The 13988-nt window shown below is 35.3% G+C and overlaps 1 protein-coding gene across 1 annotated transcript in view; it reads right to left on the reverse strand.

Annotated features, from left to right (window-relative positions):
- Window positions 1-624: 624 nt before the first annotated feature.
- The window catches only part of LOC124165590 (aromatic-L-amino-acid decarboxylase-like), a 50978-nt gene continuing 37614 nt past the window's right edge, over window positions 625-13988 (reverse strand). The window contains exons 6-11 of the mRNA XM_046543048.1: window positions 8400-8548; window positions 7855-7966; window positions 7180-7297; window positions 2098-2188; window positions 1307-1516; window positions 625-1135 (exon numbers count right to left, since the gene is read on the reverse strand). Of these exons, the coding sequence (XP_046399004.1) occupies window positions 851-1135; window positions 1307-1516; window positions 2098-2188; window positions 7180-7297; window positions 7855-7966; window positions 8400-8548 (965 nt within the window). The 3' untranslated portion in view covers window positions 625-850. The remainder of the gene's footprint in view (window positions 1136-1306; window positions 1517-2097; window positions 2189-7179; window positions 7298-7854; window positions 7967-8399; window positions 8549-13988) is intronic.

Below are 13988 nucleotides of genomic sequence, written 5' to 3' on the forward strand. Positions count from 1 at the left end.
GTCAATCATTGAAGCATTCACCTTCGGGATATTATTTGAAGAAACCTTCACGAAACCTGATTCCATGATATGCACTTAAACGTATTTCTCTTTACACAGATCATATCCAGTAACGTTTTCCAATTCACACGTAGTTCATCGTATCATCGGATCATGTACCTTGCACGCTGATGAGATAGAAGAATGACGTCACATACCGAGGAGGAACTGCATTCCAAACGCGCAAATTCTCTATTCCAAAAAGAAGGCAGCACTAGGTTACCATGGTAACTTTTGAACGTGCAAACGCGCCGTCGCCGTTCCGATCGATGTCGATACGTGAGTAGTGTAAACGGAGTAATGTGACTAGTTGAATATAAAATGTGCTTGCCATGATAAATCTTGTGTTCACCTGCTACTCGAATCAAAAAGTAAGTGATTATCCTGAGTGAAGACAACAATATCTTGCAGTTACCAATCATTACTTAATATTCAGTAATTGTGTTCTCTTTCAAAGAAATACATAAAATTCTGATAATTTTTCCATTGATTTTAGAAAAGAAACACAGTAAAATACAAGTATACATAATTGATGAAAATGATTATGCATGATTTCAAAAGTTTGCAATTTCAACGGGCATCTGCTTTTTATTCCATACGTATTTCACAGAAGAGAATAATTAGAGAAGAACAAGTTTCAACTGGTTCAAGTACGATAATAATACTTATCTCTTGATTTAGTGATCGCTCTAGTGAAATTTTCAATGCTGAGTTTCTTTCAGGCCATGGAAAGAAACTTAATCATAAGGATAACTCCTCTCACAAATATTCCATTACTATGATAATGAATCACATCGCACATGGAAAAAAATCAATTTGCTCCATTGATGGGAATCATTTTGCCATTTTGTAAACTCTCCCAAACATTGTCTTTCAAAAATGCGTTGTCTGCCTTGATTTTCTGTCCGTCAGCAATTATTTGATCAGTTTGATCGCATATCTCCTTCCAAGCATACTGGAGATCTCTCTCTTCAGTAAATCTGCTGCAAACAACAAATCGAATCATGTAGATCCCGTGGTAGGTCCCTGGTATCACATAAATTTTGCCACTCCGAAAAAGAGCCTCTTGTAGTTTTTTGGTGAAAGATTCTGGACCCTGAAAAAGAAAATAGCCATCAAATCAATGCAGCAATTAATCATCATTGTCTAATGACCTGACAACGATGATGGTGACAAGGTACATAGTAAATATATATTGGTTTATTTATATATACTGAAATACATGATCCACTGACATATGCACTGAAATGTAGCACAAGGAATTTACCTTCACCCTGAAGCAAACAAGTCCTAAGCTTGCATTAAGAACTAGAATCAGAACTAGAAATCTAGGATCAGCTGTAACCATTTTTTCAAATGCTTGAGCAAGTGCAACTTGCTTCCGGATATGTTTCCGTAATCCACTAGCTCCGTACAGCCTCAATACAAACCAAAGCTTCATGGACCTAAACCTGCGCCCCAGAGCTATCTGCCAGTTCTGAAATGACAACATTTCATTTTTAGACACTTATGCGTGAATTAACAAAATGTCTGTGACAGAAATTAATACACAATAACCTTAACCTAACATATATTTGCAACAACGAGGTTATGAAATGTTATACATAAACGAAATGAAGAGGTGATAATCAAAAGAATAAAAACTATCATTATTTTCATTTACTAGGAACTCTTTTGTATAGCGATCTTAATAAAATACACTATATGCTGATAAAAACCAAATATTTACTGCCCTTATCCATTATTTACCTAAAAATAACCATTTTTACATGAATATCAGGCAATCCCTGAGAGTATGCCCCTAAGATTCAGGACACCAAAAATGAAATGTTATTTTTCTAATCATTAATGATACATAATAGCGAATCGAATATGAGTGTAAAACTGGAAGATGAACAATTTTTTATAAAGTGCAGCAGAAGAATATATATCGCATTAGATTTTTGGAAATATGGCTAATGAAATAGTCAAACAACTTCACATCATACATCCATAAAGGCATCTTTTCCACGTCAACAAAAGATAAAGTATAAATTATTTTAGTATGTAAGTACTTACTCGATAATCAGGAGCAACTCCCTGCTTCTGATGTTTCAAGTAGATGCGATCGACACTGAAGGCATCGACCAGGTCGTTGGCATTTTTTAACCTGAAGAATTCAACAAAGATATTTCAATTATTTTGAAAACTAGCGGATGAAGACCAGAGATAAAAATTAATACCAGAGCCAATCCTTAGAATTCCTCTTTTGAAATTCGGTCGTTTTTAATTGAGCATCATTAAGATATAAATAAAATAATTTTTTTGAAGAATAAGAACTAGTTTTTCCCCTTTTTCCATCTTAGCCCTTGACTGGGCGCGCCCCCTTCCTACACAGCACATTCAATGCGGATGATATTTTCACCGAAACCTCCAGTGACGGATGGGTGATTTTCCTTCATAACGGTGGTCTTGGAAGTAATACAACAGAATTTGCAATTTTTTTTGTTTCTATTCCAAGCAATTTGTAAAAAACCCTAATGACATACATGTATGCCACCCGTCACCAGTAATTGACAATTCACGCAACCCGCATTACACACATGCAATTTTACTTGTATGAGGGAGCGAACTTTTCATATTTCCGTTAATAATACTTCTTCTACCATTGATTCCTTAGGTTAATGGCGGAAATATCTTGGAATTAGTCTTTACGTGTATTTTTTTGTTTCAACGGCCGTAGATTTAATTTTTTCAAGTCACAGAAGTAGAACACACAATGAACGGCAAGAAAAATATAAATTTATGGGATAAACATTTTTTTTTAATCTATGTTACCTCAGAGTTATTGCAAAATTGAAACATTTCAGTAAAAATTCTCAGAAATGTTTATGATATATTTGAAAGCAAGGCCTTAGACAGAGCCCTGGTTGACCTTCACATTCTGGGCAAATTGCAGTCAGTCCTACGGATGCCTTCACGGTTAGCGGAGAAATGAAGAGCCTGCATCATTCCTAAAAACCTATCACGGCATATTTTCTCCCGAATATCGGTACTCACACTAATTCTGAACTCCAATCGTTAGAAATCGTGTTAACCCTAATTGCACCCATGTGGAGAAGAAGGCCCAGCCAAGTTTCCAGTTCTCCCTGTCCAACAGCTTTCAATCCATTATGTCCTTAGTGAAGGCCCTTAGTGAAGGCCCTTGGTGAAGGATTTCGGAGGAAAATGCTTTCTGCATTTTTCTCCGTCTATGAGAGGATTATTTCAAAGAAAATATCATTTGCAAGTTGAAATAATCTCTGGGAGTGCCGCTGGTAGGGAGGGACTCCAACCTTGAGCCTTAAAAATTATCCAGCAAAATAGTACAATTTGTGTAATGGAGTGTTGCATATGTGATTAATACCTTAGTTTTTATGAAAATTAAGACTATCTGTACCTAACACTAGAACGTATTAATGACCTACAAAACGAAAACACCATAATGATCAGAGGACAAGTAATTGATGCGGAGCAATGACTGAGAAAATATGCCGTAAAATTAGAAATGAAGAAAACCCAAATTATGTAAAAAAAACGTAATTTGCAATAATTATTTTAAAATTATTAATAAAGTATAAAATACGACCTTTTGGACCGCATGGAAACATTTTGGAATAAAATAGTAAGTTTTGAGACGGGAATACACGTTATTAACAAAAACTAAGTCTGATAATAATTTTTGTGGTTGCACATAAGATATAAATAAATTAAAAAATAAGATAAAAATACTAATTCAAGGGAATAAATAATGGTTAAATGCCATATTGCTTAAAATACCTCTGAGTCTATTCTTTTCCGCAATTTCGTTTACAAAGCTAAGGAAACAAATAAACGACTAAAAAAATACAGACCAATACTGTAGATAATGTAATGCAGTGTTGCATACGCCATTAATATGTTATTTTTTTATGAAAAGGAAGAAAATCTGTAACTAACTCAACACGTATGAATAACTCAGACAATGAAATAAAATCGAAATGAATAGAGGATTGGTAATTGACCTAGGGAAACGAATAAGAAAATATGCCTTAAAAGTAGGAAAAAGACTAAAAAAAAAATCACCCAGGATAAACGTAATTTGCATTAATAAAAAATGTTCCTAGCAAAAGAAATTTAAATATGACATCATTAACTGAAGCACCGCACTAAGATCATTTTTTTATAATGTAGTGGGTATGAAACGAGGATAAATATCTTTAATAATAAAGTTAGTCTAATCATAATTTTTGTGATAGCACATAAAATATGAATAAATTAAAAATGAAGGTAAAAAAACAAATAAAAAAAATCCATATGTAAGACATGATTATGATATTTACGATAAGAATGATCAAAAAGAGACGAAGGAAATGAAAAGAAAAATCTCAACCTGCCAAATTGTTCCAAAAACAGCAGTAAAGTAAACAAAAAAACACTAAAAATGAAGAAACACGTAGAACTAGAAACGGACACTTCCGTAATGGTGTAAGGTCAATCCTGAACTGCGGGAGGGTGAAAAAGTAACGCTAGGCGCGCTCGGAGCACCCTAGTGACCAGCGGAAAAACCTACTCCCGAAGACATACATTTATGTCATCCGCCTGAGTGGAAAAGCCCTCATGACATATATATATGTCATCCGCACTGAATGTGTTAAGTGGTCGCGTGGCGCACTTTGTGCGCCATTGGTTTCAAAAGCGAAAAGTAAGTTTTATGTCAACAAACATCAAACTACTATTTATTTATTTTACAGGCCTTTTTTTAATTGCAATGTAACTTAAACATATTAATTTATGAATTTTATTATTATACAAAGTATTTTTGAGGACATAATTATTCTTAATAGAAAACAAACCTATTCACTGATGCACGAATACAAGGATCAAGAACTTTGCTATTTCCTTGTATTCGTGCTATTATGGATTTCCACCAAGTTACGCCCTCTACGATTAATTCTATTCACTGATGGTTCCGTTGCTTTCAATACAGTCAATGCAAGTATAAAAAATGATTTTTGCAAGTAAATTTTGCGCATTTCAACGTGGTGTTATTATTTTTACTCCGACCACACTTCATGCAGCGTCCTCTTTCTTTCCCTCCTTCTTCCCGCACGCGTTTCCTTTTCCCCGCTTCGCCCTCTTTCCCTCCTCTTTCACTTCTTTCACTTGAGAATCCTGAACATGCCTCGAAATTATATTTTTTAAGCTTGGCGGTAGATTCTGTTGCATTCTGTCTTTCAATTGATCTTTCACTAAACTCAACGCCAAATTCTTCAAAAATACTCTCCTGCACTTGCGTGGAGAATCTTTATTCGACAGATTATACAATACTAAGGAATTTATGCCAGCTAAGTTCAGCAAACCGAAAAACGGCGTCATTGGCCACCGTATGGATCTTCGGAAACGGAGAAGTTTCCACACATTTGATCTATGGTGTCAACACCTCCTTTGGTTTGGTTATAGTCCATAATTATTTCAGGTTTCTTGTTTTCAAGGCAAATACTATTATCATGATGCATCGTTGATTTTAAAAATCACAGCTCTATTTTTTTAGGCACGCATGACACTAACGTTGCACTTTTCTGATGCCCAAAAATAGATGATTCTATTTTTCTATTTTTATTGGGAAGAAACTCAGATGGTATTTCCCTTTTATTTTTTCTGACGGCTCCAACGAAAGTGATGTTTTCTTTCAAAAGAGATAATGCCAGTGGATAGCTGGTATACCAATTATCGCAAGTCAGGTTTCTATTGGAACCTTTTAGGTATTCAATCAGCCTGTGAACAATAGATGTTGTTGTCTACGCTATACGGTCTAGAGGACTGCTTTCCGCAATAAACTTCCAAGTTACAGGCATAAAATGTTTTAGCGTCAGCCAACACGAATACCTTCAATCCGTATCTAGCTGGTTTACTAGGTATGTACTTTATAAAACGACCTTTGATTGGCTCCAATTTTTCGTCAATTGTCAAAAATTCACCAGGTGGTGAATATGAATCTTTGCAGTTGTTGATGAATTTTTCAAGCACAGAACTTGTGCCAACTTGTCTGACTGTCTCCTTTCGTGTCTTGTTCTTTTATCATCAAATATCATACACGACAAACAAAAACAAAAATCTCTTGTATGACATAACAGCGCGACATATTTCTATACCTGTAACATCATCAGTCCAAGGTTCATGAAAGTTTGTATGATTAGATTTTTTTGATTCGAGTGAGATATAAAAGACCTATAACAGCTATAATTTCATTTTTATTTGTGTCTTTGATGTCTCCATCCATAGAACACGCGTTACTGGACCGTTTCTCTTGAATTTTCTGATTAGTATGATGCAGTATTATTTCAATGATGTCGGAGTCAATAATTTTAGAAAAAGCTGCAAACTCATTTTTCACATTTTGGCCCCTCTTCTTGGCATTGGGAAACACTTTCACAATGTTGCATGCAGCAGTTCTACTAAACTTACTTTTACAAGGTTGTTTACTCCACATAGTCGCTTTATCCCTCCCCAAGTAAAATTCGCCATCCCTGTCAGCAGAATGATCCTCTTCTTCCGATGAAGCTTGTAATTCAGATTCTGAATTATGTTGCTCTTCAAAATGTTGTTCATATTCTGAATCCGAATCACTGCTATCGATATCCATATCACAGTAGGAGGGTTTTATTCCACCGCTGTCATCGAGAGCACATAACACTGTGGAACGAGAGCTAAAACAACAAAATGTACGAGATATCATTATAAAGTGGCGTTATTTTAATGCCTCCTCCCATACACAACCGAAAAAAATAATATCATACCTACTTATGCCTCCAGAAGCGAGGAAATGATTTGCGATGAACCACACAATACGTCCTTCTGCTGACCCGATCCAAAACTGACAAAGGTATGGCGAATATTTAAATGTCTCAGCTAAGAGTTTACAATGTTCTACAATTTTGTGATATATATGCGTCCTATCTTTCTCAGTGCCGTGAAATACGACGGTGTTATAAATACATTGTATAAGAATGCCCAATCGGATATATGGCACACTAAATCCATCTATGACTATTAAGTCGGAGTTCTGGTACTTTTTACTCAAATGGCGCACTCACTCCGTGCGCCAGCGCGCCTACTTAAGGGTTAGTTAGTACTACCTACCACATGGCGGAACAGTCTGAGTTGACAAGGAGCCACTTGTGAGGACTGAAATTGAATGAATCGGTGAATTCCAAACCAGCCATAAGATGACGGAATTCAGGACAAACAAAGGCAGCACCTATGAGAAAATGAATATGAGCAGATGAATATTTGAATTTTCATGGCGATTGCCCGTATCTCAAAGATTTATTACTCAAATGAGAAATTTAAGGATATTGAGAAATGTGCACATCAAGTGTTACACTTTCAAAACAGATTCGTAAGTGGTTAGGTGGCAAAAAAATTCAATATAAAAGGAGGTAATGGATGAGTTCAATCCAACTGAACCATAAAGACTTCTCATGGTATAGTGATTTGCAATTGTATTTATATTGCCACAGTAAATGACAGTCAGTCAAACTTGCAGCTTCAAGGATCAACACAATGAAACATTTACTGACAAATCAAAATTGTAGTATTCAAAACATTACCTACTTATGTAGGCAAGTATGACTATTACACAGAAAAATTCATCATTTTCCCCTCTGAGAAATACCCACATAATAACGCTAAATGCCCATGACACTGATGTCATCATAAGGTTGGATATGCTAACTGGTCCATTTTTATTCATATGACTGGTATATTGGGGTCATTGACAAATGGCAAAGACAGCTTTAGACTTTTTCATTTTACCAGCATATGCAGCATCCACGTGCAGCCATATATGTTTCTGAGAGCAAATCGGGCCCAGCTCAGTGAGGTTGTCGAAGGCACAGGTCACTGTGGTGCCTAATGTAGCGATTACCTGGAAGAAAAGTTTTTAAAATGTGCTATTTTAATTAACTCCTACAATATTCATAATTGGATTCTTACTAGTCACTCAAGTGATGATGAAAATACCTCTGAATCTCAATTGAATATTTTTTTAAATATTTGGTAAATAAAACTCCACCATGCATTAATATTTTAGTTAATTGAAATCGATACTCCTTCTTTTTTGTGAGCGATGTTTTTATCCATAGATTTATTATATCCAATTCGAAATTATTTTATAAAAAGAGACCAACTTACTAATAGCTGCAAGCAAAGCCTGGTGAATGTAATGTGTCATAAAATCATTACTAATACATTATACACATTTTACAAAGCCACATTTGATTTATCATTTACACCAAGTACATTTTGATTGCGCAGAGCAGGATACATCGGTTACTCGGGACGTGTATTGGTTCACTCACAATGCAAGGAATAAGTCCTTGGGCCTCGTCTCTCTCCACAGCTTCCATGAGGGTTGTGCCACGAAATGAGCACTTATCATCCGTGGGTAGAAGCCTCATTCGCATCGATCCCAAAATGCCAGCTTTTTCCACAGAGGAATTTGACTGATCTATTGATAAAAAATATTTTTGCTATTAGTATTATCGTTCTCAGAGAAAAAATGTTGCTTTCCAACTGCTTTGGAACACTTTTGAAACACCAAAATCTGTTATGGAACTGCTGTGAAACTCATTTCCACTCATTTGTACCAAAAATTGAAAGCATGAAGAAATTTGTAACTCATTTGTAATCTCCCTTCGAACTCCTTTGTACAGAGTGTGTTCGTGTGGAAATGCTTCCTACACATCTGGAACTCCTTTTGAACGATTCGGCAGGGTTTCCAGGCGTCATCATTCGTATTGTAACTGCTGTGTACTGAAAAGATTCATGTGTAACTGCTTTTCATACGCTTGCAATTTCTGTTGAACGACTCCATGTGATTTATAGACGTCATCATTTGTTTTGGAACTGCCTTCTACGTGCCGGAATACCATAGCCAAGCTCAGTCTGATTCGTTTGCTCGAGAAAACGAAAATTCTCTAATATATGCAATAGAAATGCACATGTGAACGGAATATGACAGAAAGGTTGAAGAAACAATCATAAGTCAGATAATGGAGACGGAACTCCAAAATGTTCACTCGAATGAGTTAAAATAATAATTATTCTATTTTCCTTGTTGCCTATCCTATTTAAGAATCGTATTTAAGAATTGCCTATCGTTTTGGAATGCGACAAGGTTATCTTCACTACGTACTAAGAATCTTGGTTGTGTAAAATAAGGTATTCAATAGCAACTTCATGGCAAACGTAGTTAATAATGGCGTTTTTTGGCATTTCCAAATAGATAATTATTGTACAAACATTAAAGCCTATGCTTTCAAAGTATATTTCGCACATAAATGATGAATTGTATGGTATTTTTTCCAATTTTTTTCAATGCTTTCGTTCTTAAATATTTTCGGAAAACTATTATTCTGCATCGATTTATATACATAAAACATACCGGTCGATGTATTGTCTTCCCGATCCCCGGGCAATTGTTTATCTCCATTATTAGTTCCGTATAATTTTATGAATTTTTTCAACAAAACTGAATCCCTCCTTCAAAAATGTATTTCAATGCCGCGGTATTGCGACAAGGTATCCGGAAAGGCCTTTTTTTGTATTTTGCGTGACGATTTTCAGGGAAAAAAATCCAGAAATGAAAGTATTTCACTCAGATGTGCTCACTGAATGATTCTCGTCAACCACGTATGACCGGAAATAAGCTCTCGATGTGGACTTTCTTGACCACCAAAGCCACTTACCCTATCCATACAATTGCACCAATTCCTTGTCAAGTTTGCCAAGCTGGAAGGACCTTTGCTTATGGCTAATTATGAAAATGCAACGGGCAGTTCCCAATGGAAATCCAAAGCAGTAAAAAATGTGCTACATATGAGTTAGAAAGGTGTACAAATGAGTTGATGACATGGTAGGACGCTATGACGACATGAAATGCTGTGTGCCGTGTTTCAATTCCAAAAATCTGTTCGAAAGCACATGCAAATCAGTGGCTACAAAGCAGATAGATGACAATTCCAAATGGCTTACACAGCAGAAATATTTTCCTGAGATCACCAATCTGAACAGCTCAATTTCTGGAATTGAATCTTAGGGCTGACTGGGCCCTGGGACCAAAGCATTAACCCAAATGGTATTTTTGTAAGTTGCATATTTTATGCAGGCATCTTTTTGCACAAGGTGCCAAAGCCGCGAGAAGGCAGTGAGGAAATAGCAGCCATTATAGAGAGCAACCTGACAGAAACGTCAATTCAATAACCCATCTAGTCTCAATAGAGAAAATTGGTTTAGTATTAAGAAGCAAAATGGCGAGTGTCTTGAGGTATAATTTCTGCACTCCTGAATACAATTTGCCTAGACCAATCATTCAAAGAAGAATAACTCTTTCTGCTGAAAATTTCATGGCATAACACCAAAATGTTGTCATACATTACCACTAAAATTGTTGCAGTACAGCACTACATAGTTGTAGGAACCAGAGATGAGGTGTTAATGAAACAAGATTATTGTTGTTGACTAAATTGGTTAAAGAATATTTCTAAACTAAATTAGTTAAAGTGGACAAACAAGACAACTTTTTGATATTATTCCATTGGGTTCCACAAAAGCTTGCTAATACTGTTCATGTCATTCTGAAGTCCTTAAATAAAGTCATCCTTAGAATAATGGGATAACATTAAATTCTTTGATTTTTGACCCTCCCACCACCCAATAAATGACATTTGAGCGAGGGTCAGGGGTTCACGTCGAAGTCTCAAATTTTGAAGGCCTTTTTTCATCGGTCACACAACGTTTTTTTCATTCGGCCAGATGGATTTGGAAAAAAATCGAATTTTCCGATTCGCCCGAACCTACAATCCAAGTGGTAAGGTGCAAAATAAAACTATTTTTACAAATCTGAGAACTTCACTGAAATTGTGTATGCTGTAGATCTTCAAATACAAAAATAGGATTTCAATGTTATATTGATGGAAATTATGGCATGCCATTTCTAAGTTTGGCTTTGTGCTAGGCTCATCTGTCGAGGTGCTTAGCAAACTTATAAAGACGCCGAACGAAAACCCTTCTGGACCAATAGTCAGGGCGAAAGCGAGGATTCGGCTTAAATGCCAAATTAAAATAGGGGTATCATATCCAGAATTGAAGGGAGCGGTGCGCTATTTACGCTAAAGAGTTGCCAAAAAACAAAAAAAAAAGAAAAAATAATTAGAAATGAAATATGAGTGCCATTTTGCACCTCAGCAAAATACAAATGTTAAAAATAATTTTTGAAAGGTAGGTGGTCAACTCGACTGCTTTCAACACTGCTTTCAACCTTAGTGCAATGAACTTTCGACTAAATGTTCACAATCTAAGAGGTAAATCCTAAACAAATATATTTATTTATAAACAAAGAATATGTAAGACGTAAAGGCAGGGAAACTAAATACAATTTCGTAGTTTAGGCGAAATCGGTGAAGTGGTTTTCGTTATGCGATGTTGGTACCATAGATTCCCAGCCGCCATATTGCCGGTTTCAGGCAGTTTTTACCAAATATCTTTCTTATTTGATCGTGTCCCTATACTTTTCCGCATATATTTAGATTTCTTACAAAACTTTGATTCTAATGAGTGCCTTCTCAATAACGTCTTGTTACAATAAACAGCTTCGCTTCCTCGAAAAAAAACCGCATCTCTCCATTCGAGCCCTTGTTAAATCAAATGCCTCCAAAACGGCACATGGGAATGCCTTTTCCTTTTTGCTCGTTTAAAGTTCATCTTTCGCAGAATATGTAGCCAGAGTTTCATCGAATTCTCGTCACTTTTACGGACGCGATCCATTTACCTTTAGTGCAGTTTATTTAAAATAAAATCCCTATTCAATGAATGAATTTTGATTTGAAATCATGACTATTTTACCATTAATTATATATACATATGAACAAAAATTAAGTTCTAAGTACATTAAAAATTATAAGACTGGTGCAGAGATAAACTGGATATATATTCAGACAATTCAAATAGGATGGCATATGGTGTAACTTTCTAGAATCTATAATTCATGTAAAACCAAGAACAAAAACTTTGTACACTTGCACATGATTATTTTATTTTTGCCGATTATTTCATTACTCTGATGGGCATATGTGATTAATGATTATCTATTTCTCACCCTATAGGAAAATATCTGATGAATCAATTGAAAATTTCAACTGAATATGAATTGAATATTCCAGTATTCTATTGAATGTCCTCATATTCTATTAAACTTCCAAAAATTCAATTGTATTCCCGAAATTCGATTGAATTTACAAATATTTAACTGAAGATACGAATATTCAATTGAATGTTAGGAAAATCAGTTGAATTCGAAGAAAAAATTCAATTGAATTTTCAAATATTCAATTGAAAATCTCAATATGAAATTGAATTCACCCACAAGGTGACCGCTGGAATTCATTATCACGAGTATCACAAACCACCAATGACGGCTAATGAAGCGATCACGTAAATTAAAACTACTATAACGAGTTTTATGTACCTCACTTCGACTGTGAACAGATAGTGGGCATAGTGCCGGCACCTGCCAAGAGGAGATAGCTCACGACAACAACGGTGAAACCGCTATCCCGTTATTCAGGTTTACGTGCACGTGGATGACTGAATTGTGGTTTAGTTTTTGCTGTTGGAGAAAAAATGTATTAATATCAGTATAATTTAACCCATTCTTAATTCCCAAAGCGTTGAGTTTGATCATTCGTGTCTCTCATCAGTGATACAGCGAAAGCTTTTATATGATTGTTGTATTTTAGTGTGTTCATTACATTACATCATAATTACTTAAAAGCTGCAAATTGATTCACTGATTGAGTGATTGATACAAATTCGCAACCAAAACGGAGATAGGTGTGGGTATTTGGCTTAGTGGACGTAAAAGTAAAAAAAAATCATCAGAGGGAAAAATCCGAGAACTCGAAAAAGTCTAATGGTTTCGAGACATATCGACTGGAATTAACATGGGAGCCTTAAGGGACTAAAACTTGCTTACTTTTATTCGGTATTTGTAAATTTTTCAGGAATATAAAATTCCCTCGGCAGAAACTAGTTTTTTTGGTTGCTTTTTTGGTGTGGTGATTGTTGCGATGAATTGATATTTAGTATTTTTTATGATTTTTTTTAAGCGTCCAATACTTTTCTTATGGGACTAACTTTGCATTTTTTTACCAACTTGCGATTATAGTGGGACAAATTCCTTGAAGCGCACGATAATAGATGTTTTTTTATATTTTGGCTATCTTGGAATTTTCATGCGTCGAAACAATTCCGAGAAATAAACGATTTTCGATTTTCCATTGTCAAGATGGCCGAATTTTCAATCTCGGATTTCAGCATTGAGACTGTGGTATATGAAAATTTGGAATCTTCGCGAAAAACCGTTGAGAATGCTTCGCTCCCTCGCGTTCCACCATTCTTCTCACATAACCCTCTTGGTTCATTTATTAAAAAATATTCCGAAAAATATCCTGCACGTGAAAAATGATTGTCGCCATTTTTTGTGGAGAACTAGATCTTGAATTATTCGGCAACTGTTCAAGCTAATGAATGTAATTTTCAGGGTAAAACTGTTATCAAAATGGTAAACTTTTGCAATGATGGTCGTTCCACTTGAATGATTCATGTGCGAATTATATTTCTTAATATCGCTTCATTCGCTAACAACTTATTTGTTGAAAGATCTAGGAACCTGAAAGTCATACACAAAATTACAGTATTTCTATGTAATACGACAAAAGTTAAATCAAACGAATCTAATGATTAGAGCCGAAGTTATGATCGATACAAATGATCGTTCGATAGAGCCCTTTTGCAGACTTATTATTATACTTACGGGGATAAAATTTTAATAATTTGCTAAGATAGCAATGTAATATACATACATATAAATTATTTTTATTTGTAATGTT

The sequence above is a fragment of the Ischnura elegans genome, chromosome 9 (assembly GCF_921293095.1).
Source record: "Ischnura elegans chromosome 9, ioIscEleg1.1, whole genome shotgun sequence".
Taxonomy (NCBI): domain Eukaryota; kingdom Metazoa; phylum Arthropoda; class Insecta; order Odonata; family Coenagrionidae; genus Ischnura; species Ischnura elegans.